General features: G+C 38.9%; 3 protein-coding genes across 8 annotated transcripts in view; all 3 read right to left on the reverse strand.

Moving 5' to 3' along the window:
• The window catches only part of tg (thyroglobulin), a 36,171-nt gene extending 24,859 nt beyond the window's left edge, over window positions 1-11,312 (reverse strand). The window contains exons 1-18 of the mRNA XM_057340726.1: window positions 11,228-11,312; window positions 10,959-11,067; window positions 9,909-10,006; window positions 8,662-8,850; window positions 7,051-7,210; window positions 6,652-6,758; window positions 6,397-6,540; window positions 6,055-6,237; window positions 4,185-5,222; window positions 3,110-3,700; window positions 2,782-3,015; window positions 2,558-2,695; window positions 2,336-2,413; window positions 1,350-1,450; window positions 1,127-1,247; window positions 739-942; window positions 286-489; window positions 58-203 (exon numbers count right to left, since the gene is read on the reverse strand). Of these exons, the coding sequence (XP_057196709.1) occupies window positions 58-203; window positions 286-489; window positions 739-942; window positions 1,127-1,247; window positions 1,350-1,450; window positions 2,336-2,413; window positions 2,558-2,695; window positions 2,782-3,015; window positions 3,110-3,700; window positions 4,185-5,222; window positions 6,055-6,237; window positions 6,397-6,540; window positions 6,652-6,758; window positions 7,051-7,210; window positions 8,662-8,850; window positions 9,909-10,006; window positions 10,959-11,067; window positions 11,228-11,312 (3,930 nt within the window). The remainder of the gene's footprint in view (window positions 1-57; window positions 204-285; window positions 490-738; window positions 943-1,126; window positions 1,248-1,349; window positions 1,451-2,335; window positions 2,414-2,557; window positions 2,696-2,781; window positions 3,016-3,109; window positions 3,701-4,184; window positions 5,223-6,054; window positions 6,238-6,396; window positions 6,541-6,651; window positions 6,759-7,050; window positions 7,211-8,661; window positions 8,851-9,908; window positions 10,007-10,958; window positions 11,068-11,227) is intronic.
• Window positions 11,313-12,252: 940 nt separating this feature from the next.
• Window positions 12,253-22,489, reverse strand: phf20l1 (PHD finger protein 20 like 1). Of its 6 annotated transcripts, none has more exons than XM_057340554.1 (24): window positions 22,360-22,489; window positions 21,257-21,402; window positions 20,915-21,083; window positions 20,569-20,664; window positions 19,920-20,004; window positions 19,119-19,207; window positions 18,511-18,667; window positions 18,269-18,400; window positions 18,095-18,159; window positions 17,786-18,011; window positions 17,439-17,573; window positions 17,024-17,206; window positions 16,781-16,840; window positions 16,361-16,651; window positions 15,854-16,042; window positions 15,683-15,742; window positions 15,503-15,604; window positions 15,260-15,400; window positions 14,860-15,044; window positions 14,586-14,685; window positions 14,304-14,499; window positions 13,871-14,135; window positions 13,619-13,784; window positions 12,253-13,531 (listed from the first exon to the last, which is right to left on the reverse strand). In XM_057340554.1, the coding sequence occupies exons 2-24, from the start codon at window positions 21,337-21,339 to the stop codon at window positions 13,389-13,391; spliced, it is 3,318 nt and encodes a 1,105-aa protein (XP_057196537.1). In that variant the 5' UTR covers window positions 21,340-21,402; window positions 22,360-22,489; the 3' UTR covers window positions 12,253-13,388. The 6 variants fall into 6 exon arrangements, with proteins under 6 accessions (XP_057196537.1, XP_057196538.1, XP_057196536.1 ...); XM_057340555.1 differs by having other exon boundaries at window positions 18,269-18,397; window positions 18,511-18,670; XM_057340553.1 differs by having other exon boundaries at window positions 15,683-15,739; window positions 18,511-18,670.
• A 1,680-nt stretch (window positions 22,490-24,169) lies between these two features.
• Window positions 24,170-25,596, reverse strand: LOC130558108 (uncharacterized). Its single transcript, XM_057340355.1, has 4 exons — window positions 25,457-25,596; window positions 24,961-25,108; window positions 24,723-24,831; window positions 24,170-24,609 (listed from the first exon to the last, which is right to left on the reverse strand). The coding sequence occupies exons 1-4, from the start codon at window positions 25,530-25,532 to the stop codon at window positions 24,484-24,486; spliced, it is 459 nt and encodes a 152-aa protein (XP_057196338.1). The 5' UTR covers window positions 25,533-25,596; the 3' UTR covers window positions 24,170-24,483.
• Window positions 25,597-27,960: the final 2,364 nt, after the last annotated feature.

A 27,960-nucleotide genomic window follows, 5' to 3' on the forward strand; every position in this document is an offset into this window, starting at 1 on the left:
TTGTGTGCCTGTAGGGTAACAGCCGCTCTGTTGTGTTGTAGTAGATGCGCATTGTACCCGTAGACTGCAGAGGCCTGCAGCTCTCATGTCACGCAGAAAAGAAGCCCGTAGTTCAACGCTCTGTGTGCTGCAGCTCTGTTGACCCTCAGCCAAGGTCACCCGAAGCTGTAGGTTTACTTGGACTGTCTGTAATACCTGAGACCCTGATAAATATAAAAGTAGATCAAACACTGTTTTGGTTTGTTTTCAAACAGAAAAAAAGAAGTGAGGTGTGTTCTTATTTACTTTGGCAGGCATAAGACAGAGGTGCATCATCCAGCCAGGTCTTTGCTTGAGGATCACACAGGAAGTTGGTGACAGGAAGGGCGTTGGCATAACCTTGGTCACAGAAGAGCTCGCAGCGCTGCCTCTGCTGACCTGCAACGCTCTCAGTGGCGCACAGAATGGCACCATGGGAAATGTCTCCAAATGGAAGGGGGCACCCAGGAACTGTAACAAACGATGGAATATAATGTTGTGCCACATTTCTTTATGTACAACCTACAATCTTATGTACAGACATTCTTTAGGACCAGTCTGGGCTTCGTTTCCCAAAAGCATCGTAAGCCTACGTTGATCTCAGCTCCATTGGTGACAATGGTTCTAAGATCAACTTAAGGATACAATGTTTTGGGAATCGCAGCCATGCTTGATACAACCAGTGAACCGGTGAAAATCAGTTCATGTTGATTCACTTACTGTCACAGGCTGGGTTTAGTCCTGCGCTTCGGAGAGTCCGTGTGGCTGGAAGCTCTTTTCCACTTTGCGTCACACACCAACAGTCAGACAGGTCACACTGAAAAGGAGCAAATCGATCTCCGTTCTGCACACATTGAGGCTCATACCCCAAACCAGCATCTCTCTGCAATGCCTGAGTCTTCTGAAGAGAACACCAACCTGGACCTACAATACCAAAGTATTTAAACGCTTGCACTGAAACTTTTAATACCCTGAAAACAGGAACAACTTTCTTAAATCCTTTGCATAAAACATATTACATTTAGCTTATCGTACTTAAAATAATGTTTTGTAACCATGTGCAGATTATGAAAAACGCAATTATTGTGTAGATGAATGAAGCCATTACATTGCAGGTCTCCAGATGGATTGACGGTGGCGGGTTGGATGATTTGTCCAATTATTGGGCTCACACACAACCCCAATGAACGGCCTGAAATGGACTTCTGGAGTACTGAAAACTCGCCATCCTACAGATGAACACACACACATGCACAGGATTTATTTACACAGTGAGATATTTTGATATGCCTCCAATGGTTACAAAACAAATAAGCTCAAAACAAACTCACCTCATCACATGATGGGCTGTATGTGTATGTGTTATTAAAGCTTGTTTGTGTCCAATCAGAGAGCTGGAAGTGATTCTGAAGTCTCTGGCATGTAGTTTGACCTGGGAGTTTAAATCATTACAACAAACTTTTTTTTCTACACTTTTTCACTGTTTTACCATTAAGACAATGCGCATATTGATTGTTAAATAAAATCTAGGACTTTGTTACTTAAACTCAAAGAATATTTTTAATGCAACACGTGTTTGTGAAATGTAGTGAACTGAAAAGTAGGCTATTATACAATGTAGTGAAGTCAAATATGTAAAGTAAAAAATGTGATAAAGTACAGCTACTTAAAGAAATGTACCTGAGTAAAAATACTCCACTACTGTCCACCTTTTGTAAGTACATAAGTATACAAAATACAGCCGCACGAAAAAACAGTTTTTCTGAATTTACTATTTATAGCTATGTGTTTAGGTAAAATGATTATTTTTGTTTCATTCTGTGAACTACTAACAATATTTCTCCCAAATTTCAAATAAAAATATTGTTTCTATTTGCATTTATTTGAAAATGAAAACTGGAGAAACAGGTCAAAATAACAGAAAAGATGCTCTGTATTTTTTCAGACCGCAAATACCGCAAAGAAAACAAGTTCATACTCACTTTTAAGCAAAACAACAGTTATATTTGTAATTGTATTACAATTTGTATGTATTTAGGAAAAGTTCAAAATGATTTTTTTAAGTAATAACCTTGATTTTTATCACAGTTTTCATGTGTCTTGTCATGCTGTCATTCATTTACATTGCTGTTGGATGACTTTGTCACTCCTGTGGTTTGATTTTGGACTAGAATGGCCACAATACATATAGAAATGCTGATTGAATTACAATTTGGAATGGTCTCTTAATGTTTTCCGCGGCTGTATATAACAATGCTCTAGCGTTTTTTTTGGATATAGCAAAGATGCCTTTGAACAAGAGATCAAACTCTCTTACACTGCTGAGGGGGTGTAGACCGAGAAGTGAGAGAGTCATCGATGTATCTACCCTCCTCATCAACACACCAACAGTGACCTAAAATGTAAAACAGATCACAATATAGCCTCCACGAGCGACACATGCATTCAACATTTCCTAAGAAATGCTTGCAATAATGTGTTTGCACAATGCAAGACCCACACAAATTCTTTTATATGACATTTCCTGGCTAGTAATCACCTGTACTTGGGTAGCACTGGCTAGGCAGCCACTGGCCATAAGCATCACACTGTGGAATGTAGGGCTGATAGCCCAGCGTTAAACTCGGCCTGTCTGTCTCACTGCTCATCAGTTTGCTCTGCCAGTAGAAATGTAGGGCTGTCGAGATATTAAAGAATGTTCAATTCTCAATGTGAGCATTACAACCTTATGACTTTAAACCACATAACAAAACACTGCATTACTAGAATGAGCTGCAAGTCTCAGAGCTGAGTCTGCGTTGCTCAACAAAGTTTGAGCGATGGAGAACTTTGAGGAGCGCATCTGCTCCAGCTCCTGAGGGTTCACATAGACACTCTCAGCCAGGAGAAACCCGTAACCCACAGGCACATGTGAGCTGTTGGAAAGAGAGATGAGCTCATCAGCCTGCTTCAGGAACTCTGAGACCTCGCTGTGAACCGCAGAACATGTGTCTGGACCTGAAATCAACAGGAAGGAGACAGAACACTAAAGAAGAGGATTTTAATAAATGATAAGGAAAAACAGAGAATAAATTATTAGAGTAGAACTCACACTTGGGAAACTGGCCAACAGGAACTTTGCTGTCTGCTACCATGTCCCCTTGTTGGTTAACACACCAGCACTGACGCAGATGAACGCTCCCGAGAAGAACACTGAAGTCTGATAGTGGGCCTGGATAACTAGAATCATCCCCACTTATAAGCCTCCACAGAGACAATGGGTTCAGGAAAACTGATGGTCCGGAAATGGCCTCAACGTTCCCGTCTAACATGTCAGATGGAATATCAGAGAACTTCTCGAAACTGGCCAGGGCAGGGAATACTTTGTAGTGGCCAGCTTTGAATAATTCAGACAGGAAGGCTAGGAATGTTGCCATTGCTTCTGTATTCCTTGCATATGCTCGCAGAATTCCAAGAAGTTCTGACACAGGTTGGTCCTTTCCGGTGATCAGTATCCATTGACGGTAAAACTCAAAGGCTTGTTCTGAAGGTCCATCACACTGGATCTGGTGCCAGCTGCCATCAGATGCACAACGAGGGATGTATATGTCAGAAAGCTGGGATGCTGACGATAGATCTGACAGAACGGATCGAACTGCGGTCAGGAACTGTTGGACTGCTGTGGCCTGACAGCTTGTGGGACCTTTACAAGAAGAGAAGACTATTATTATTGAATTATGTGTGTTTCTTATTTTTATGGAGTAAAAGGTCGATGGAATGTGTTGAGATTTGAAGCACTTAAAGGCGAAGCGTGCCATGTTTCATTGTTAAAATATTGTGTCTAATCCTGATTTAGTTCCGCCAAAAATTAAACTTCATTCATCATTTACTCAACCTCATGTCATTCCAAACCTGTACGACACAGAAGAAGATATTTGGAAGAATGTTGGTAACCAAACAACATTGGCCCCGATTGGCGTCCACTGTATGGACACAAAACCGCTGACACATTTCTCAAAATATCCTTTTTTTTCCACAGAAGAAAGAGTCATATACAGGTTTTGAATGACATTTTGGCAAATTAATATCTCAGAATTTCATTTTTGGTTGAACTGAAAGTATGAAAATAAGAATGATTCACTCTGGAAATCAACTCTTTGACATCTGGGTTTAGTGTTTTGACTCACATTGAAGAGAGCTTCCTGAAAATTTGAGTTTTGTTCCAGATCGGTCCACGCAGAAGCAACTCTTCCCAACGCACTGTCGTGCTACATAAGCACCATTGCTCTCACATTTAGGTAAAAAAACCTCAGAGCCTGCAGAACTGCTGGCTTTAACTGCAATAGCCATTTGACGTTCCTTCTCGCATTGGGATAAACATCTCCGTCCGGGTCCGGAGGAGCGAGAACCCATCATCTCCAGACCACGAGAATCCACACACCAACATTCTGAGCCCTGACACTGAACATCCTGATATCGTCCATCCTCAGTACAACGGGGCACGTGTGGAGTCGCAGTGGATGTCACAGGTTTACAAACATCTGATTGGGAATTCTGGAAAATGGCTCGGAACAGTTGACCTAACTGAATGTTTTCTTCTGCCTTCAGCTGCTTGATGGCTTCTCGAAGGGTAGTGAGAAACTGCTGATTCTCAAGAGTCAGTGAAACAAGTTTAATCACTTCTCGGTTGTTTTTCAGGTTGACAGAACGGCCATAGGCATCAGTGATCACTTGGTCTAGATTAACACTGGCAGAGTTGTCCGAAAAGGTCTCGGCCAACTGCATGAAGTCTTCGGCGGTCTGTGTCAGACCTATCTGACGGAAAACCTGAGTGAAACTTAGCGTACCTCTGGTCCCAACAGTCCCAGTAAAGTTGAACTTGCCAGCATTCTTTAGGAATTTTCCTCCAAAGAGATTCTCCTGGAGTCTTTTGGGATTAGGGGTGAGAGCAAGTGCTTTCAGGGCAAGCACCCCGGAGGGAAACATTCCTTGGAGGACCTCGGCCAAGATGTCTCCAACATTTGGACGCTGTAAGTCTGGCAACGATTGCAAAAGACCAGAGTTGGCCAAGAGCTCCTGAAATTCTGGGCTGCAGGGATCAAGAAGGGAACGGTTTTCTTTGGAAACTGAGAGCACGCTGCTTTTGCCGAAGTCTCCAGCTGGGCCATAAAAGAGACCGGAGAGGGCTAGTCTCCTCTCAGACGGGCAGTCTTTCACTCCAGTGCCTAAACAAACAAGAATCATAATATTAGACATTGCTGACACACATAACTCTTCTACTCAACAGAATATCTGTTTCAAGTGTTTGGGGGTTTATCGCTCCCTTGATCAGTAAAATCAATCACACAACAACCCACTGACTTCAGCTATGGAGGAAAAACAACAACCATTAAAGCACCATGAACATACAAGATACACTGCTGAGTTGAATTAACCAGTATACACGGATGTTCTTTAAAGTATACAGTATTTGACTACTAACTTACATTGTTGATTGATAAAATCAATTTGTGATTTTTCGTTTACCAGAGATAATATATACAGTATACACAGCCATGTGTACACACAGCCAAAATAATTTACAATGTATAGGTATGTGTTATAGGTAAAATGATCCTTTTTGTTTCATTCTGTGAACTACTAACAATATTTCTAACAAATTTCCAAATACATTTTTTTTCTATTTGCGTTTATTTGCAGAAAATGAAACCTGAAGAAACAGGTCAAAATAACAGAAAAGATGCTCTGTATTTTTCAGACCTCAAATACCAAAAAGTTAATATTCACTTTTAAGCAATGCAACAGTAACATTTGTACATAAACAAACTAATTATGTAATAACCTAGATTTTTATCACAGTTTTCATAGGTCTTTCACATTGCTGTTGGATGACCCTCCTGAGGTTTGATTTTGTTGAAATTGACGCTTGACTGGAATGCCCACAATACATCTAGAAATGCTGATTAAATGAACATTTGGAATGGTCTCTTTTTTCCGTATTTTTTCCGCAACTGTATGTGCAAGATATGTGATGTCTAAGAAATCCAATACACTCACTACACTGTGGTACTCCATACTGTCGTGTACCAAAGATCTCTTTGCCATCAGCGTCCACACACCAGCATTGACCTCCGGACTGACACTGTGTCGGGACATACGCTCCAGTATCAGCACAGGAAGGTACAAAGAAATTCCCAGCCTGAGCGGATGCAGCTCGTTCGCTCTCACATGGGGTGGGACCTTACACAACAAGAGATAAGTTTGACATTATCACACAGATTTAAGAACTAAATTCTCATTCTAGTTTATTCAGAATCTCGATTCTAGTCCTGCACTCCATCTTTAGATCTGGACTTATTAAAAGGGTGTTCAGTTAAACAAAATATGATGCATACATACATCGAAATCTCCCGCTGACAGACAGCTGGACAGCGAGGTAGCGGCGCTGTAGGATTCTGTACATGTTTGACTGGGAGAAGGTGTTTTTTGCGGTCTGGTCTGAAAACGCAGTATCGTACACCTCATCCAACAACAGCTCAACACCTAAATGAAAGCAAATATAAACACAAAAGATTCCACAATACACACACAAGATATGAAACCGGTGAAAAGATATAAGGATTGATATCATGATAAGATTAGGTTATTTTTCACCTGTGCTCTGCATCTCTCGTCCACGACTGTCTGCACAGAAACAATAACTAGAGACCTCTGGGAAAGCTTTTCTGAAGCCACTGAAAGTCTGGAACACCTGTGGCATTCTGTAAAAAATATGAAAAGTTCAAATATATCGTTTATTTCCTTGAAAAATGTGTACGCAATATATCCACGTATCAAAGCTCTGTTTGTTTTGAGCATCTTGACCAGATCAAATGCTTGTCAACACACTTATATATAAATAATGCATATATAATACTACACTGCTGTCTAGTGGTGAGAAACAAACTACACCGAACGATTCCTACACTAGGCTATATGACGTCTGAGATAAAAATCAGCACAGACTGATTTAGTGATGGAAAAAATGTAAATGTGAAATTGAGCATTTCACACCTGTTAAAGGTGTGTAGCAGATCCAACACCATCCGGTCAGTGGTGTTGACAAACTTGCACTGCACAGGTAAGAAGCCTCCATCATCCAAGCACTGTGGGGGTGACGGCTCTCCAATACCATGAAGGATCCGCCGCTGTCTCACCTCACACGTACCAGGACCTGGGGTCAAGGGTCATTTTTTTACAATTATCCAAAAACACTTTGCGTTCACTTTGCGTTTGCGTTCGTCTATACTATGCACTCAATACTGTTTTAGTAAAATACTGCATCTCAGTCTCTACACAATGAAAAAGATGATTATGTGCATCAGAAGATTTTATGAAATGAAATGACTAAAATATACTAAATATAATTATGTTTTAACCAAAAAATGAGTTAAAATAACGTACAAATATTGGGAATAATATCTACTGATTTTGGTTGTTAAGATTTGTATTATTTTGTTTGAGTAATTTTAATTGAACAAATTATTAAGTAAATCCAACTCAGTTTTATTATGTTAAACCCATTTAAATTGGTCAAATTAAGTTTGTAATTTGTAGTTTTGTAGATATAACTACCTTGGCAGTTGATCTGTAGTTCCCAGCATGCTTTGTATCTGATTGCATTAGAGATTAATTTTCCAGATTAACTGTCATTTTAAGTGTTTTTCAGGTAAAATAATGACTTCTTCGCACTGCAAAAAAAAGACTTTCTTACTAAGTCTTCTTTTCTTGTTTTCCAGTAAAAATGTCTAAACATTCTTGAATCAAGAAGCATTTTCTTGATGAGCAAACTGACCTAAGAAAATAAGTCTTGTTTTTAGTAAAAAAATATGAAATTTCTGTGAATTTGTGCTTAAAACAAGCAAAAAATCTGCCAATGGGGTAAGAAAAATAATCTTGAATCGAGTGACTAAGGAAAAGGTAAACCTTAATTCAAGATTATTTTTCTTACCCCATTGTCAGATTTTTTTGCTTGCTTTAAGCACAAATTCACAGAAATTTCATATTTTTTTACTAAAAATAAGACTTATTTTCTTAGGTCATTTTGCTCATCAAGAAAATGCATCTTGATTCAAGAATTTGTAGACATTTTTACTGGAAAACAAGAAAAAAAGACTAAGAAAGTCATTTTTTGCAGTGCGGGTTTTTTGTTGATTTATCTTTGAGATTTAGGAGAGTTTTGGTATTATTTTTAAGAAAGATATTATGTTCAGAAGAGCGGTGCTTGCCTAGGCTGAGGGAGGCACGATATTAGTCATGAAATGTCAAGTGTTATTACACTTATTGAGCAGTATCTGTGCTAATGCCAGTACAGAGACCACCAGTCTCTTCTTACTTGACTATCTATGTTGTAAAAAAATACTATATTTCAATATGAAAGTAAGTGATCCGTGAAGTTTGAGTTAGACACATGTTTTTGTTCAGCGTAATTTTTACAAAGTAACATTTACTTGATATTTTAACAAAAACCAAATTTATTTAATAAGTAGAATTTACTTTATTCTGGTTAGTAAGTCGTACTTGAACTACTGTATAGCAGCACATTTTACTTAAAAAAATTCGTGAAAATTGTTACGAGGATTTTATTAAGTAAATTCTACAAGTAATTTTTTTCAGTGCACTCACAATTTGAGGGTTTTCCATTCTGTCTGGTTCCATAGATCTCCATGCCCTCTTGGTCCACACACCAGCACTGGCGACGTGATGTATCACACTGCACCTGCTCATATTCACCCGAGTCCTGGCATACAGGTACAAGGGTTGTGTCTCCAGTCTGCAGTACCCTCTGTCTCTGGAGCTGGCATGAGGTCAAACCTATAGAAAAGACAGAGTGTGGACAATTCAGTCATATGTTTAATTCAGGATATGGTGATTGTGAAAAAAATATCTTTATACATGGCTTAATTGTGTTAATTATGGACCAAATGTAATTGCATTTCTCTGGTGTATTTAACAGTGTGGTGAGACACTAATTTACCTCTTTGCGTTTAAACCATAATGGACCTTTCTCACAAGCCTGTGATGACGCGTGTTCAACGGTCATCAGCATCGTAAATCCTTGAAAGTTTTTTGTATTTTTATTTTTTTTATATGTTTGTACGCTTAAAACACTATACGTTGTATTATACTAAATAAATAAACCTTTGCATCAAATTACAAAAAAAATAGTTAGTAGGAGTTCTGTCATCATTTACATGCCCTCTTGTCATTTCAAGCTTGATCTTCTTTCTTCCGCAGAATACAAAAGAAGATATTTTGAAAAATGTTGATAACAGAACAGCACAGACCCCCATTCACTTCTATTGTAACCAATGCAAGTGAATGGGGTGCTGTTAACAACATTCTTCAAAATATCTTCTTTTGTATTCTGCGGAAGAAAGAAGATCAAGCTTGAAATGACAAGAGGGTGAGAAAAAGATGACAGAATTTTCCTTTTGAAGGTGAACTACTCCTTTAACACTAATGTGATGGTGTTTCTTATATACAGAATTTGACATCATTCTCTCTTTTGACTGCCATCTTCAGACTCTCTATATTTTTTCTATTTTGTTGAAAGTAGTGAAAACACTATCGTTGAGTTTTTCTTTTGCTATTTCAGCAAATGAGAATGCAAAAAATACACAGTATTTGTGGTAGTCTCCCATTTACCGCTGTAGAAGTTTACCCAACTATGACGACTTCCGCTGCTGAGAAACCCAGAAACTTGAAAAAGGTCCATTGTAACTTGAATAGCAATTTTTCAATACAGGACATATCAATACCAGTTTATTGTGCACGGTAATCCACAAGTTGCATAACTCTAGTATATGGTTAGGTTATACAGGTGATTTCTCCTATGTGATTTATGTCAGGGTAAATGTATAGGGGCTTACAATAAACCGTGGACCCATTTTGTCGACTTCCAGGTATCTCCTGTCCTTCTGCATACACGCACCAACATTCGCCACCTCCACGATTACACTGAACATTTCTACAAGGAAAACAATGTTTTTAATTGTACAATACCTACATGCCACAATTTGTGTAAATAAGAAAACACCAAGGGCCTCATGTATAATAAAACTTGGCATAGAATTCATCCATAAAGGTTCAGGGTATTAAATTTAGCAGCCTCTAGCGTTGAGGTTGCGAAGTGCAACAAACGGCTCCCCCCTCCCTTTCAAAGCATTACGGTGGCTGACACAGGACTAAGGACTAAGACTAAGACTAAGACTAAGCATTTTTGCTTCTTTGCAGAAGGAGATATCTTTATACACCCCTGAAGACATAGTTATGTATATTAAATTGCATTTTTGTCAATAGATCCACCAAACAATTAGACATTGGACATTTAATGCATAGTACACACAAGAAGGGTTTGCACGTATTCTCTAGGGCAGGGGTTTTCAAACTTTATGATGCCAAGGATCCCCAAAAAAGATGAACCTATTGCGAGGGACCACCTTTCTGAATATGCTTCTATAATTTTGATGTATAAAGAAACATTTGAACTTCGTCAGATAAATTGTAAGTGTGATATTATAAAGAAAACATATTGTTTCTAAATTAAAACAACTGGCTACATTTGTTGGATTCAAATTCAATTCAAATGTACTGCATATGTACTTCAGCAACTTTCACTTTTAGTGCGGAAAAAGGAACTATAGCGAGAAAAACTCACAAAAGATACAAATATGAACAAATATGAAAACTATGCATGAAGCAAAAAGAGATCGACACTTTATTAGTAATGAAACTATAATAATGTTCAGTAGACTTTTTGCTTTAACTTTTTTCCTTGAAACCTTCTGGAGGCCTCCTGGGGGTCCCCAGACCCCAGTTTGAAAACCCCTGCTCTAGGGTTTGCCAAAAACAAGTTACAAGATACTTCTTTGTTAGTCATATTCACAGTATATATACTAATATGGGTGAGGTTACTGCACCTGAAGCGGCCGTCCTCAGAACACTGAGGGACATGTTCACGTTCCTGTGCCGCACTAACAGCTCTGAGCTGCTCACACTGACTCAAAGTCTCTGTCTCCAGCTGATACTCTGATAACAAAAAAACAGGACAATGGGATTCTTCATCCGTACAAACTCATACACGGAGCATGTCAAACATAGACGCCTGATATTGTGAATGCAGATCAGTCTCCATTTCAGTGGTTTTTGAAATTAGGCTCACCTGTGTTGCGGCCAAGGATGTTCTTACCTGAAATCTTGCCACACGTCAGACAGAGAATGCCAAGCAGTGATGTTGTTAAACAGAGAAGCTTCATCTGTTTCATATTCTGCATCTTCTCAAGGATGCGAGAACTCTCCTAGCAGAAGACCCAAGACTAGAGCAACTTATATACCACAGACAGGATCTGCATTGTCATACCTGTTCAGCACTCTCTGTTTCAAGTTTTTACTAACAAAACACAAACCTCTCTAGTCTGTTTAGAGATTATGGGAGTGAATAAGAACATCATGTGTGCTCTACAGTAAGCAGCCAAGCTCAAACTTTTGAGAGTGCTTCAGTGAAGAGCCAGCTAAACCATCCAGGCTGCTGCCAGAACCAATAAAAAAAAGAAAGCTCAATCTTCATTTTTGTCATTTGCATTGAATTGAGAATACAAATTAAAAACATACTTGGGATGACGTACAAAACGTGTTCGGATGACAGTGCGATCCCAGCAAGACAATAAGAAAACTCCCATTTGTTACGCACATTTCTTAGTGCGTGTTCATAAGTTTAATAACCAGGACATTTTTTATGTCATTTTAATATTTTGGGGGGTAAATAGAAAACTGGTACATATTAAAAAAGATCCAGTATGTGCAGGACAGGATTATCGTATCTCATATAGCACATTCAGACTTTGAGGCCCTGGCTTCCAGTTCTCATTTGTTACATCTTTCAGGGAAGGTGGCTGGAAAAAACTACTAAGAAAATGTGTTTTAATGCAGCTGAAATCAGACACTTAATATCCTAAAATATAGTCACTTTGCTTCTCAAGTAAATTAATCTTGATTTAGAAATGTTTAGATTGTACTGGAAAACAACACAAAACCTGTAAAAACATCCCAGGGGTGGTATGAATGTGACAGACTTCAAAATATCTTTTCTGTTCTGCAGAAGACAGAGTGATACAGGTTTGGAATGACATGAGGGTGAGTAAATGACAAAAGAATTTAAATTTTTGGGTAAACTATCCCTTAAAATGCAAAGAAACCAGTAAACATGCAAAATGTCAAGAATATTTTTAATGAAGTTGTACATACAGATAATTACACCAGGTCTTTAAATAAACTCTTTAATGTACAGCTGGTATCTCATCAAAACAAACTTCAAGTTTTAAATCTAAATTCTAAAACACGTTTTGTACAGATTAATAGAAATTGAGAGATTAAACAGGCACGTGTTGACCTCCTATGCCTTAGTTTTCGTTGTTTTCAGACAGTTATAAAAACTGTATAAATACATTTCCCCCCCCAAAAATGAATTAAATGGATCTGTTATATGCATTTACATCCATCTCAGGATTAGCTTACTTTACTGTAGCAACTCTTAAAGTATCAACATGATAAACAGACTTCGGTGAGAAGAGTCACCTATCTCTGGGCTGAATAATGACCGAGTAGCTGTTAGAAAAGCTAGTCTTCCTTTAAATCAACTACAGCATCCATCAAGACTGTAAATAAACATGCTAAAACAAGTATTACACAGGAACTGCTTTATGAAAACAACCTAGTTGTCGCTTATATGAATTGTTGGCATTGTGAACTTTTAGTGCCAGTGAACCCAACTGGAAACACGTTTTATCTAGCAAGTAACATCCATTTCAAACCTTCAATCAAATCACGTGTCTGAAAAACAGATTGCAGCAGTCTGTTCTCTTGGCACTTCAAAGTGACCCTTCACCCTTTGACTGGCAGCCGCCTATCCAATAAATAAATTAATCACACTTGCTTTTAGTAACCCCCTTCAATGTCATATTTAAAACTTCATATTTCCATAAGCTCACAGAGTGAAAATATGAGTGTGATGTCATAACCTCTTCAGTCCATTTAAAACTTAACACCCCCTGTGGCATGTGTTCTCTTCCTATTATTAAGCAGATGTGGTTTAGACTTGGGCTACAGTCTTGCATCTCGTTTCACGCATTCATGTGGGAATTGTCCTTTATCTCACACTTTGTGGTGACAAGCATTGTAAAACAGTTTGTAGCAGAGCAAACCAATTTGCTCTCCAGCGTTACTTCACGTGTGCACACGCGTCTACTAAACAGGAGCATTGCTTTCAATCTCTTCATACGTGTAGCGCGTGCATGTGAAGAAACAGGAGGGTGTTAGAAGCTCAGAACACGCACTATAATGCGTGTTGTGTATCACACAGAGCAGAGCGTGCTCATCTGCTGCACCTTTCCCAGGTCCGTCAGAAGCTGTTTGATGCGACACTTGAGCTGTGGGAGACGGGCCAGGGGGTCAGGGGGCTCCAATTCACCCGTGAAGTCAAACCAGTGCTCCAGCACTTCACACACACAGAAACAGACAACAACACTAAAACGCATTCATTCAAAGAAACGCATCTTATGATTTTTTGTTTCGTTCACCTTACCATCAAGCTCTTTCTCGATGAGGTCCATCCGACCCGACAGCTGGTTCTGTATGTCCTCTATGTGCGTGAGCAGGTTCATCTGCCACTGCAGACAGTTCCTGGACTGCTCCACGGACCCCCGGTTGCTGTCGTTCACGCAGCCTGACAGTGCAATGGCACTGCTTACCTACACAAAAAGCATAAACGCTGCATTCAAATCAACTGTGACTGAAGCCGACTTGATCCGAGTTTTGATTCTTCATCTTTGCTTACCTCTTCTTCCTTTAGATTAAACTGCATCGTGTGTGAAGGAGTTTGTGTCCCCTGCTCATCCCTTTGAGGGCCGTGCATGTGTTCCAGGCCCGTACCAGGAGGTTTCTGGTAGCTGTGTTCGCTGGTGATATAGGTTTCAGGGTTTGAGTTCAGGTTAAGGTGCTCTTTAAAAGGAAGGCAGTCCGGAACACCCCCCATGGGCTGGTTCTCGTCAGAGTTCACCCAAGACCGGGCCCATAAGTGCAAACTTGGGTTATTCTTGTTCCTGAGAGAACGGAAGAAGTGTTTTGATCTTGCATCTTCTTGTATAACAAAAAGTAACATTTTAAAGTGTGCCAGGTCTAGAAAACACTAAAACGTCAACTTAAAGCGTGAGCTTTGTACTAAGAGATAAAGAGTAGTTTAACATGATTTCCAATTTTATTGGACTTACTGTAAAATGTCCATCTTCAGCTGAAGGCCGTGGAGCACGTTTTTGACATTGTAAACATCAGACAGCAGCTGGTGAGTGGAAACAACCTTCTTGGCGTTCTGATGCGAGTAGTTCTCTGCGAGGAAGGACAGGCCATACATGTGGCCCTTTTGGAGCCAGTCCTTATCATGACGGTATTTAGCGCTCCACCTTTGACCTGATAAACACACACAAAGAGTTGTTTTGTTTGACATTAACAATGTAAACCAGATAACAAGTCATCTGTCAATGTGAGGCTGTTACCTGGAGGATCTCTACAGATGTAACAGATGTACTGCTCTGGGATGCTGTCCTCCAAAAGCCCCATACACACACTGTGCTGCCAGCACATGCACTCCTCACACTGAAAACAAAACAAATATTTTAAACTATTACTAACAATTCCACATTAAAACAGATTCACAAGAAAAGAAACTAAGAACCATTTCAAAAGGTCCAATGTTTCTATTCAACTAGATCTGGCTATTGCTCAACTGGAATACACTTTTTTAACTGTCATTGCCGATAGTTATCCCACCTGGATCATGAAGCCGTTTTCTTCATCCATCTCACAGATACAGCGGACGATTTCATCAGCACCAACATCATCTTCATCTTGGAAGTCCTCCATAGTGATGGAGTCTAGATCCGGGATATACTCGTCTCCACTGAACAGCAAACTCTCAGTGGTTGAGTCTTCCAGGAAGTCGATGTCTGATAGGTCTGAGAGGAAGAAAGGAAAAAGCGAGGTGCGATTCAGACCACATACTAAAAAACAATACGTTTAAGACTACATATTACAAAAAAACCCTATACATTTCATGCACATACAGAATTAGACCTTTCCCACACATGTACATTTATGAGTGAATATTATAGCTAAACTGAGACCACCGACGGAAGACAAATTCTAATCTAAAAAAAGACTATTGACTTACTCTCCCCGGTGAGGTCGACAGACAGTATGGCACGAGGGTATTGGAAGGTGCTGTGCTTGAAGGCGCTGGAGGAAGAACGGTGTAGTGGGGAAGACGAATGCTCCAGGTAAGCCAAAGACACCTCTTCCAGGTCAGAGTAACCTAAGCATAAAGATGTGAGCACAATACGATGCTTTCATTGGAGAACATTTACAACCACTCACAGAAATGTCAAGAAATAAAATACGTCAAATTCCAACTTACAGTGCTGTTTTGATTTCTTCTTCTTCTTCTTCTTCTTCTTCTGTTTTATTCTGAAAAGCTCCTTGTCTTTTCGGTCCCTTCTGTCTTTATCTCTCTTTTTCACTATGAAAGAAAAACAAATGTAACATGCGGCAACTTTCAAGTTTAAGAATGTGAAATTTGACAGTTTAGTGAACTCACCAAACAACTGACATTTATCCTCCAGTCTGAATTTTCTCTCCGTCTTTGTACACAGCCCTGCTGAGGCAATAAACGTTCAGGCTAAATATAAGAAACCAAAGACAAATCCATCTACCCACCAACCCATCCGTCCATTTGTCCATAACCTTTCAGTCTGTGGAATTAGCTCACCTGCATCCAGGTGCCTTTCCTTCTTCACAATCTTGTCGTGAAGGTTATCAAAGGATGGAGGCGGTAGAGAGACCTCTGTACTGTCTGAACTCATGGAGGCAGAGGACCGTTTCTTCTTGCAGAACTTCAAAGGAGGCCTCGCACAGCCCATGCCGTCCATGTGAAGCATAAAACCTTGAGAGGACAGAGCTGAGAGAGAAAAAAAGAATACTCAATATCCTGTCCTAGTCGCCCAAGATCAAACACACAATCCTAACCTTATAACAGTGAATATATTTTCTACTACATCAGGGATGTCCTGCAGAGTTAAGCTCCAACTTGGCTCAACACACCTGTCTGGAAGTTTGTCGTCTGCCTAGTGAGACATTGATTAGCTGTTCAGGTGTGTTTGCTAAGGGTTAAAGCTAAACTCTGCAGGACACCGGCCCTCCAGGACCGACTTTGGACACCCCTGTACTACATCAACACATTATATTAGGACACATAAATATCCTTCAGGAAACCTACAGGAAGAAGTCGAGACGGTCCTGCGTCTCTTGTTGTCTGGGATATCAGACAGGGTGCTTGTAGGCATGGAAGCAGACGTGGCCCTGGTGCGGCCCACCCTCTCTGGTGAGCATGCCTCGCTGTCCATATCTTTCTCAGTGTTATGATAGTACTTCAGGTGATAGTCCAGCAGCTTTGCTTTCCGGAACGCTTTAGAGCAGCCAGAGACTTTACACTTAAATTTATTATGATCCAGGTCTATCACACACTCTTTGGAAGCAGAAGAGTCATCTGACCTCTTGGTGTTCATAACTGGAAAAGCACAAACGTGTTTGAAAACAATTCTTGACTGGAAACTAGCTTTAGTTGACACATAAAAGGCATATTTTAAATCAAAAGTGATATGAATGAAGTTTATGGATGACAAACAAAGATTCATACTTGGCTCTCTTGCATGTTTGTTGGCTTTAGGCGTCCTGGAAGGAACCTTCTGACCAGCAGCTGGACATAAAATAAGAAAATCAAACAGTGTTGACATGTCACCAAATTCCAGTGATGTGAAACTATCATCCCATATGATATTTTCAGACATACTGGTGTGTGACTGTTGTTTACAGTATCAACTAAACAACTCCTTCAAGAAATTCTTGGAAAACTTCCGGTTTGGTTTGATGGACAACCTACCCGTCACTACAGTAGGTGAGCTCTCTCCAACTGTTGTTTGACTACCAGGCAATACATCAGTCATCTTGTCCTTCTCGGGGATTGGTGACTGAGCACCGTCAGTGGGAGGAGCTGTGGATGGGCTTCCCGAAACTGGCTTTTGTGAAGGTGCTTCTGTTTTCACAACCGTGTTGAGGTCTTCATCTACAAAGAGGATTTAACATGCGTGACTTAAATCAGATCCGAGTTTAAAAGAGGATACTTTAAAAGGCTGCAATTTTGTAACTTTTGCCTCTCTTTTGCCATCTCTATTTGAAACCTAAAATTGCAGGTTACGTTATGTACTTATTTTTAATGATGTCAAATTGACGTTTGAAGACTACACAAAGAATAACCCTAAAACAATTGTCCATTTATATAAACTTGTGTCTCTCACCAGTTTTCTGAGAGCCATCTGGGGGTGGAGGGAGGGTGCTAGAATCGCTCATGTGCGGTGAGGTGGAGCAGGTCTGATCAGAGCTAGTCGCTAGACGTTGAGATCGTCTCCTTTTCTGGGGGGAATTGGGAAAGGCTATGCAGAGAAAAGCACATATATAAATGATACATATTTAGACCCCAGGTTTTCTTTCCATCACATTTCCAAAAACTGTAGTATACATGAAGAGGCTAAATATAACCAATATATTTGTAGATCTATAGAAAACATAACATGTGTTCACTTCTATTGACACTCCCCAAAATGTTTATACAACATAAAGACGATCCATCCTATGGCTAACCCACCATTGCGTTTGCTATCTGGCACGGCATGTGTCGAGCTGGGTGAAGGACTGGGTTCGAGAGCTGTCGTTGTGTTCTGACTGCTGGAGGTGGACTCTCCCGAGTCGTGTTTCAGTCTTCTGGAGCGGGACTTGCACGGGGAGGAGGTAGAGATAGGTGTTGGAGGTTTTTGAGCACTGACAGACTGCGATTTCTCCTCTGCTGGAGTCTCCTCTGGCCCAGACACGTTCTGAGGGGCAGAGAGATAAATGTCACAGTGAGTGTGTACTGCAGCGTTTAAAGAGATTGATAACATGTCAGTTTCATTTGTACCTGCTGTGAGGTCACTGGAAGCTCCTTTGGCTCTGCTTTGCATTCAGACTCAGTGTCAGGACATTCTTGATGATTATAAATTAAAAGCAAACCCAAAAATTGTAATCAACATCACAAAATGTTGGAAATGTATCAGCTTTGATGGGATCAATGGGGCATTCTACAGATGTTTACCTGACCCTTTACTGACACGAGCCCGTTTACTACTGCACATGTTGCCTTGTCTTCTGCTTCTCCTCTTTTCCGTAGCTGATTCAAGCTCCTCGGCAGCCGGTTTACTGTCCTCTTCTTCTGACTCCGGGTCTGCTGCAAAAAAAAAACATAGCTAATGCAGCATTACAACATAACAGCATTAATGTAGTCACGAAATTTGACGCAATAGGTACTACCTGCAGTTTAAGATTTGGTACACATACCGAGTTTCTCTGATTCACTATCATTGTCATCCTCATTGTCAAGCTCTTCATCCGACCGCTGTTCTCTGTCCTTGTTGCTGTTGGCGCTGGTGCGTGGCCGGCTCCCTCCTTTACTCTTAGCTGCGGCTGAAGCTGCCTTCACCAGAGCGATCCAGTCCTGCTTGAACAAAAACAAGGAATGATGAGTCACAACCGACATCGACTAGACACAAATCACACCTCTGGCCATGGTTAGCATGCAAAAAGTTGTTTCTTTTTTAGCTTTAATAATGTAGTAAAGGGAACCCAGGTGGTAGAACAAAGTATTTTGGCATCCCTGAGCTGCCTGACTGGCACAAAGACTCTTCAAGCAACTGTAAGCTGTGTGGACCTGCTGCTTGTGTCTTCAAATATTATTCAGGATTGACCCCATGCATTTTACCTTCTGAAAGAGAGGAAGAGGTCAAGGACAATACAGCAGAGGGCCACACTTCAATATATACTTGACTATATACTGTAGCATGCTAAGAATTGATAGCATTAGGTCACACACCAGTTATCATGCTGAAAAGAAATGCAAGTCTATTACGCTTTGTAACCTCAGGCATGACAGTCCTTGAAAAACTTACTTGTCCTTTTGCATCTTCCGGCATGGACTTGATGTGGATTCTTTTCACGCAGCGAATGACTCCGTCGTAAAACTGTACAGTGTAAGTGCCTATACCAAAAATAACAGCATATTTAAAAATATGATTTCAATGGATTTCATATTTATTTTAATTTTGTGATACCCATGTTAAAGGGATAGCTCGGCCAAAAATAAACTCTGTCATCTTTTATACACCCTCATCTCATTTCAAACCTGTATGACTTTAGACAAAAGAAGATATTTTGGTGAATGTTAGTGACCCAACAATTTGGGACCCCATGAACCTCCATTGTATGGACACAAAACCATTGAGACATTTCTGAAAATATCCACAGAAAAAGAATGACACGAGGGTGAATAAATGACAGATTTTTTTATAGGAAAAATTGCTTCATAAATGTCTTTGTTCTGATGAACACAAAAGAAGATATTTTGAAGAATGTAGGAAAGCAAACAGTTCTGGGGCACTTCTGACTACCACTGTCATTTTTCCTACTATGGTAGTCAGTGGTGGGTCAATTTGGTTATTCTTCCAAATATCTATTTCCGTGTTCAACCAAACAAAGAAATGTATACATGTTTGGAACAACTACACAGTGAGTAATTCATGACAGAATTTTCACTTTTGGGTGAACTATCCCTTTAACATGAGGTCTTACTTATTTTTATAATATTATTTAGGTTTCGGATAATTTTATTGATATTGAAGTAATAAAAGAAACATTATAGCATCATCCATCGTGCACACAGACGGCTGAAGTATGACACCATGTGATCTTACCTTCCTTGTTGAAACTTTCAATCTTGGCGGGGTAATAGCGACAATCTGTCCACCGAGCAAGCACTTCCTCACCATCTCTCAATTCCTACAGGTATGAAATAAAAACAAAACAGAATTGCAATCAGTTATATTACATTAGGTTTCATCAGTACATCAGCAATGATAAGTAAATCAAACCAAGCCTGTATTGAGAATATGGGATGTGCGTGTGCTGTGATTAGGTGAATGGTTTTTTCAGAACAAACTGATGAAAGAGGTAAAACTCAGATTACTTCATTTAGCACCAACAAATTAAGTAACCACAAAGATACAAATTTAAATCCTATTCAAACAACTCATAGATGTAGATGACTGTGTTTTCACCCCAATTAATTACCAGTTATTGTTTTCCTAATGTGTATCTAACACGAAGAAGATGTTTCTCTAAATGTAATATCAAAGGACATATAATGGAATTACAGAGTACAAAGTTACACAGCCATGTTGTTCAAAAGGCTTCAAATTAAATACATTTTTAGGATGAATGGTGCTTGTCCCCTAATGGAACATTGAAACGTTTAGCTATGTAGATGGGAGGAAAACCCAAACAATGATGGGACAAAGAGTTGAGAGAGCCAGATCAAAGTGGATGGGCAATTGAGGTGTGTACTTGTCTCTGCTGTGGTAAATCTTTTTGGTCCTCTGTGCTCTCTGTACTTCCAGGAAGCTCACGAAGGCGAGATGCTCTCATCTCGCTGAGTCTCTCCTGGCAGAAATGTTCGTAAAACAACAATTAGTCCACGAATAATCTCATTAACAAGTGGTCAATGAGATTTTCTTTCATTTCATTTGAGTAGCTAAAAACATCTATACGCTTGTCTACACTATAGCAGCCAACAAAGTTTCCTGCATTTCTCATGCTTGGGAAATCATCCTAGACATTTTAGACTATAAAGATGAAAATCTGACATAATGCACTCTTAAACATGCCGTTGTAGGAGTCAAGTTAAACATACAGACAAATCCTCTTCTTTGAGACCCTCTTTGCGGACTGCTGGTCTCTCTAATGGCCGAAGTCTGTTGCTGTCCCACAGAATCCATTCATCGTATCTATGGCTCCAACGGTCAAAATGCACAAGCATCTTTCCCTCATCATAATCAATCTGCTCAATTCGGGAAGAGTACCTATAGGGAAAAAGATAACAGACTACTTAATAGCGGTTCATTAAACAAATGGCCTGAAACAGACTAATATTTGATTGTTTTTAAGCATGTTTATTTATCACATACACACTATATGCTATCAGCAGTTATTTTAAGTTAGATTTTTTGAAGTAGCTTTTAAAATGAATGTATACCATTTCTGTAGGTAGTCCTGGGCCTCTACCCTTGCTCCAACCTCAAAAGTGATCCCTGGACGATTTGGGGGTTTCTTGCTCATTTTGACTGTACTCCTACCAGGTCTTTCTCCAAACACAAGTCCTCGCTCGTCCTATGAATGGACCTATGAATGGGAAGAAATTATTATATTATTATACAAAGAAGCAACTAACACTACCCCCTGTAAAAGTGTTTGACACACTATGAACTTTATACTAATACAGGCAAGTCTTTTTGACAGTTTAATGCATTATATATTTTTTACAGCTAGAATTACAAAACAGCTCCATGGTGAAAGTTCTTTGAATGGTAAACTTTTTTTACCAGCTTGCAAAATGTAACTTAAGCCCGGCTTTTGGTTAACCCACGGTATTCTGCTTCACTCTCGGTCAAAAAACTTCACAATACGTCCCTAAAACCTGCACATTTTCCCTTGCCAGCTAGTATTTCAGTCAATTGTAAACCACAGAATTCAAGCAATTATACTCAAGTTTAGAGAAAGTCTTGCTGGCTGGACAGTAACTAACGTTACCCAAGCTAACCAGCTACTGTATTCCATTTATAACAGCCCGGCACACAAATAAAATGCACTAATTAGACCTGGTTATCCTCAAAGGCAAAATAAAACTTCGAAATAGCAATAAGTAACTTGAAGAGGAAAATACTGAAAGAGAAATACACTAAGACTGGGAAACTGATTCTTATCGCTGGTTTATCATAGCTCGCTAATGCTAGGTGCTGGCTAACAAGTACTCTTTATGTTCTGCTGCCTGTAATAAACTGCAAAGTTTTTAGTAAGAACTACGAAGCTGACGGAAATAAGCAAGGCACTACGATATTTTGTAAACATTCATTAGATTAAATTTTATGCCAAACCTCTACATTTCCACGTAGCACAGCAGAGCTAGCCAACCAGCTAATGCTGTAACAGCTGACTAGCTAACGTTAAACCGTTCCGATGGGATAAAACTGTTTTTAAAAAAGAAAAACAATGACAGGCCAGTTTTTATCCTTGTTAAAACGGCTCGAACAATAACAGCTGCTTTTTGGCGTATGCTGAATGTATTTCATACGGATTTACCTTTGAAAATTCATTGAGAGGCTAGCAATTAATTCCTACAGTGTTTTGTATTCATTCCAGCTCAGTTACTTTTACCCAAACTGGTAGGGTGCGCGCACGTACGAGACGCACGAAATGCCTGAAAACTGAAGGAACGCGCAAAATCTTCTTCTTGTTTTACGGCGGTTGGCATCCAGCGTCTTGGTGCATTACCGCCACCCTCTGTTCCGGAGTGTGGGTCAGAGAATAGGTTCACACAATCATCCAACTCCCTCCTTCTATCAATTCACACACATTTGCAATCCCCTCCTGACCCAAATTTAACCTGACTTCCTTTATTTACTATTCTTGTCACTGATTGGAGAACTTCATACAATATATCTTGACAGCTTTTAGAATGGAATGACCTTAGGCTTGCTAAAAATGATGAGGAATCCAATAATATCAAAACCTGTCCTGTGTGTTCCACCCAACGTAATGCATTTAACACTGCCAGCATTTCCACTGTATACGGCCAACTTATTAGATGTTCTTCTGCTGATTCCTGATCCCTTATCTGGTACCGCACCACCCCCGATCCTGTTACCTCTGTCTCCGGGTTCTTAGCACCATCTGTGTACATCTGAATATATTCGCAATATTTTCCCCTATCCGATTATTAAACACTGTCTACAAATTGATATCCTCATTTGCTTTCCTTTTTTCCTTTAGCAGAAAAAGTCTACCTCAGGCATAGCTTCCATGGGGCAATCCTTGAATAAACTACCGTGGGACTTATCTTAAAATTAAAAACGTGTAATTGTCTGGCCAACTCATTTCCCATCTTTCCAAAACTCTCCTTTATCTTTTTCCCATATTCCCAGCTCTCCTGTGCCTTAGTGGGGTGTGAATGATTATGCCCTTTTTTACTTGCCCAGTAATTTCCCATCAACTGCTTCCTTCTTAGATCTCCCATACCAGTAAAGCTGACACAGGTGTTGTTTTAAAAGCTCCAATCTTAGGACCGTGCCTGCATACCTCTAATGTTTTTAACTGAGACTTAGCTGCTGATCCATATATTATACTTCCATAAGGCTTGACCGAATTAACGCTACATTTATTGTTTTCAGTGATGATACTTGCACCCCATTCTTTCCCCCTCAAACACCTCATTACATTTATCACCTTTTTACACCTTTCCTCCATTTTCTTAATATGAACCGCTAAAGTCAATCTTGAATCCAAATGAATTCCTAAAAATGTTAAAGTACTAACCTTCTCTATATCTCTACCATACCTTTTTTGGTAACACTTTACATTAAGGTTCCCTTCATGAAGCATTTATAAATGTGTTCATTAATGATTAATAAGTCATTTACAAATGCATTATAAAGCAGTTATAACTGCATAAATAAAAAGGGGCATTAAAAACCTGCCAAATAGTGAACCATTTTTAACTCACATGTTTTAAATGCTTAATAAATATATTTATTCATTATTTATTTGACTCGAAGGCAGATTCATTATTATCTTGATGTTGTTTGCAAAATAGGCGGTCAGAAGGGAGACTGGTGTTATGTTGGTTTTTCTTATTATTGTATATTTCATATATTATGTCACTTTTCAAACCATGTTGCTTACTTGATCCGATTCTAAATGTCTTACGGTGCCCTCAGAATGCCTTCAGATCATGATGCTTATCCAAAGCAGTTTTTTCTTGCTTACCAAGATAAATTCTTCAAACTTTTGATCACTTTTTAACACTAAATGCACAAAGGTTATTGTAAACGTGTTTGTTTACGATGTTTTATTAATGATTCAATTAATTCCAATAGTTAATCAAAACCCAGAAAACATTTATTTATTATTTATTGTTGAAACAGAATGCTTGCTCACAAGGCTACATCTCTGATGTGAATCATATATTTAGAAGTTTGACAGCCCATGAAAGTGCACTTTAAAGAAAAGTGGATGCCTGTGAAGTATTCATTCAAAATAAGCTATAAAATAAACCACCTGAAAATTAAGAAAAATATATGAAAAGCAAACGAAACAAAATGCGACACTTGTTGAAGCAACATAACTGCAATACATGTTACATTTCACCATGTATTAGACTAATACTCTCTTTAAAACGTGCAGCAAATTTGAAAAGTAGTTGTCATATCAATCTTTCATCATCCGGCCAGATGCATCATGGCAGTTATCAAAGATGAGTTTGTAGTCCGTTCCTCCAGCCTTCACAAAATCTGACACTGTCTTGCTCCCACCAAAATTTTTCGTCTCAACAATCTGTCCAGTTAGATATAATAGTTTAATATACAGTACTAACATCAGAACAAATGCAATTGTACTATACCAATATTGTTCTTACAGGTTTGCACCCATTTCATGCAAATACTTGCCTTCCAGTTTGTGCTCATGTGACGGGCATCCACAACAACAGTTTGAGATGAGATGCCATAGCCGTCCCCTTTATGAACCAGCCATTTTGTGCCATCTTCAAGAGTAGCTCTAAAAGCATAACCAACAGAATGCACGCATAAAACTGAAACAGTTGTCTTGATCTTCTTCTTGATCTTCTTGTTTATCTTACTTTTTCAAACTAAAGTTAAAGAACTACTGACTGTGTCTTAAAATCACCTGACTCCTGAGTGGCTGATTATGCCATGCTGAAAAGACAAACCCTCTAGAGGTCTGGTCATCCTTTCTGCCTTGAATACTTTGGAGTTGTACAACTTCCTCAGATCCGACATTTTGGAGAGGTCATAATTATATGAATTTCCTTTACCTGAAAAGATTTTAAAAAATCTATGTAATTTACTTCGAAGTGCAAAACAAAGGCAGACCATTAATCTTAATCGCTACAGGCTGGATCACACTACAAGACTTTTAAAATCTTTTTAAAAATCTGAACAGATACAGAAAAACTAGACATCACACACTTGCAGACTTTTTGGAAGTTTACTGGGCATCACAACACGTAATAAAATATGCAGACTGGCGCAGACTTTCTGCAACAAATCCAGACTGAAAATCTGGGCAAAATATGAGCAGTATGAGCTTTTAACTTCAAGAGAAGATGCAGACAATGTACCGTGAGATATTTTAGGCAAAACAAATAACAAAAAAGATATACCATTGCCCCATGAGGATTCAGCCAGCACAGCCAACATGGCCAGGAGAACCAGGTTCAGTGTAGTCCTGGAGATCATGGTTCACAGCAAACAGAAGTGTTCTGAGAATCTGAAAGTTTCTCACCAGGGCAGAATGTTTATACTTCTCTGACTCAATGATCCTCCCTTATACCGCAAACATTTGTTGATGATTTCATAGAAACAAACATGACCAGGCAGGAGATGCTTTGGGAAAGAACTGGATTGCGCAATGTCAGAAACAAAGTGGGAAAGTCATTTTTAGGGAGGGCTACTGTTATTCAACAAAATAAATTCCTACACCAAAACAAAACGTATTCTCTATTTTGATAATAAAAATGACTGTGTAATTTCTACATGCTCAGGATACATAGGCTATAAAAGACAACCCACAATTTTAAGAGATTTAACAATTGGTTCCATTTGAAATTATGTGAAATCTGTGAATGAGTGAGTAATCCAGATGAGATGAATTTGCAGACTTTAAACAGCAAACATATGGAGGCATTAAATTCAATTCAACAAATTCAGTTAGTTCATCCACCGTTCAGGCAGTAGTGACATAAAATCTATTTAAAAAGATCTCACCACAGCATAAATGACTGATTAATTGTCTAGGCATGTTACAAGGCATGATATAGTTACTCATTTAACATCTGATTTACAAAAGCAGAACATAACAGGCAAACACATTTAAATGACCTGTTCCACACCAAAAAAAGCCTCTCTTTATGCCGTGTTCATGAGGGTTCAGCCAATCACAAGCTCAACGTGTCAGTTAGATCTTTATGCGTGTGTTCAAGAACAGAGAAGCATAGAGTAATTGTGTTATTTCTATATTTTACAAAACTGAATATTTATCAGTCCTATTATTAATCCTAATAATAGGATTAATATTTTTTGGGAGTGATAGATCCAACTATGGGATATGGCTTGCAGATCTTATAGATCTAAAATTTGAGTCCAGTTTCACTAGATCTCTCACCGCAGGAACTTATTAAATCCGGAAATATCAACTGCGTTGTGAGTGAATACTTTAACCCAACCACCAGGGAGATACAGAGCTGAATGGAAGAACAGCAGGCAGGAGAAGAAGTGATGTTAAATAAACTGAAAAATGATCTCAGTTGTGCTTTAATGCTCAGTCTAGCTCTGTCAAACTTGCTGTCAAAAATTGTCTCCTGATTATGAACCTTGAGATGGAGACCATTGGATACTCATATCAGCAGAAGAGACAATACAACTCCCAACGAGGTTAAACAATATTGAAAATAAGGACGAAATGTAACAAATAATACGAGTAAAAGTGAATAATAAAATAAATGAATGAATACATATGATAAATGAATATATGATAAATGAATAATGTAATAAATGAGATAAATGAAATAGAATAATAAAATGAAATAAAACAAGAAACAAGTGTATGTTTCTATCCAGATCTATCAGGAGTTTGCCATTGCATAACACCAAAACAAGATCAATCACTGGTTTGGTGCACTTCTGGTCATGATCTCTTTCAAATGTTATGCTGTTTTACTGCCAAATAAAAAGCAGTCAAAGCCCAAATTGCACAACTTATCCAAAAGAAAACAAACTTTGTTTGGCAGAACTTGTTCCTGATACTGAACTGACTAATGCACTAATGCACTAAAAAAATGGGTAAAGAACTAACCAGTATAGTATAAATATTTAGTGATTAATGCAGTTATTAATGAATACTTTTCCCCCTGCATGCTCTTAATCTTAACTCTTAATGATGCAAACATTTAAAATAATTAAAAAGAAAGTTAACATTGTCGTTATGTGCATCAAACAGTAACACAAAGATTCCATCTAAAGCAATGTGACTGGCCATCGTGGTTCTGATATCTCTGCTTTTTATTTGCACCCCACACAGTGCATTTGTTTCTCAGGCGATTTGAGTAAGTAACCGCATCCTGTCTCGCAAAATTGTCATGTTTGATCTCTTATGTTATTACACAATTGTATGAGCCCTGCTTAGATGTTTGTCAAGAAATAAAATAAAACTGTAATTATTTAAGTTTGACACTACTGTTTTTGGCTATAACCGTTAAGAATTGATTCTTTCATATATTTCATATGTTTAAAAAAAATTATGTCAGAGAAAACGTAACCCACTGGTTTGAACTGGGCTCTCACCTGAGACGGTTTTGAGAAAAGGTGTTTTTAAAATACATTGTGGTCATTTTATTATAATGATCACAAGGGCCACATTGCAGAGATTAAAATCTCTCAAAGACATGTTCATAACCAATGTGAAGAGCACACAAATGTGTAAGATAGAGATCAAATGTTCGCTTTCCTCACAGACACATGAACATATAAAAGGGTGTCACACACACACCACTGTACAATCATTGAGAACCATCAGTTTTAGTCCGAAGACCCTCTTAACATCAACAATGGGCAAGAAATTTATGGCTGGCTTTAAAAAATTCATGAAAAAGAAGGGCGTTTACGCAAA

This window comes from Triplophysa rosa, linkage group LG8, assembly GCF_024868665.1.
Source record: "Triplophysa rosa linkage group LG8, Trosa_1v2, whole genome shotgun sequence".
Classification (NCBI taxonomy): domain Eukaryota; kingdom Metazoa; phylum Chordata; class Actinopteri; order Cypriniformes; family Nemacheilidae; genus Triplophysa; species Triplophysa rosa.

Coding starts and splice junctions, on each gene's coding strand:
- phf20l1 (XM_057340552.1), bottom strand. CDS start 21,339: ATGAGCAAGAAACCCCCAAATCGTCCAGGGATCACTTTTGAGGTTGGA. Junction 16,652..16,780: donor CAAACATGCAAGAGAGCCAA/GTATGAATCTTT, acceptor GTGCTTTTCCAG/TTATGAACACCAAGAGGTCA. Junction 15,045..15,259: donor TGTCGACCTCACCGGGGAGA/GTAAGTCAATAG, acceptor TCTTCCTCTCAG/ACCTATCAGACATCGACTTC.
- LOC130558108 (XM_057340355.1), bottom strand. CDS start 25,532: ATGATCTCCAGGACTACACTGAACCTGGTTCTCCTGGCCATGTTGGCT. Junction 25,109..25,456: donor TGAATCCTCATGGGGCAATG/GTATATCTTTTT, acceptor AAATCTTTTCAG/GTAAAGGAAATTCATATAAT. Junction 24,832..24,960: donor ATCAGCCACTCAGGAGTCAG/GTGATTTTAAGA, acceptor TTATGCTTTTAG/AGCTACTCTTGAAGATGGCA.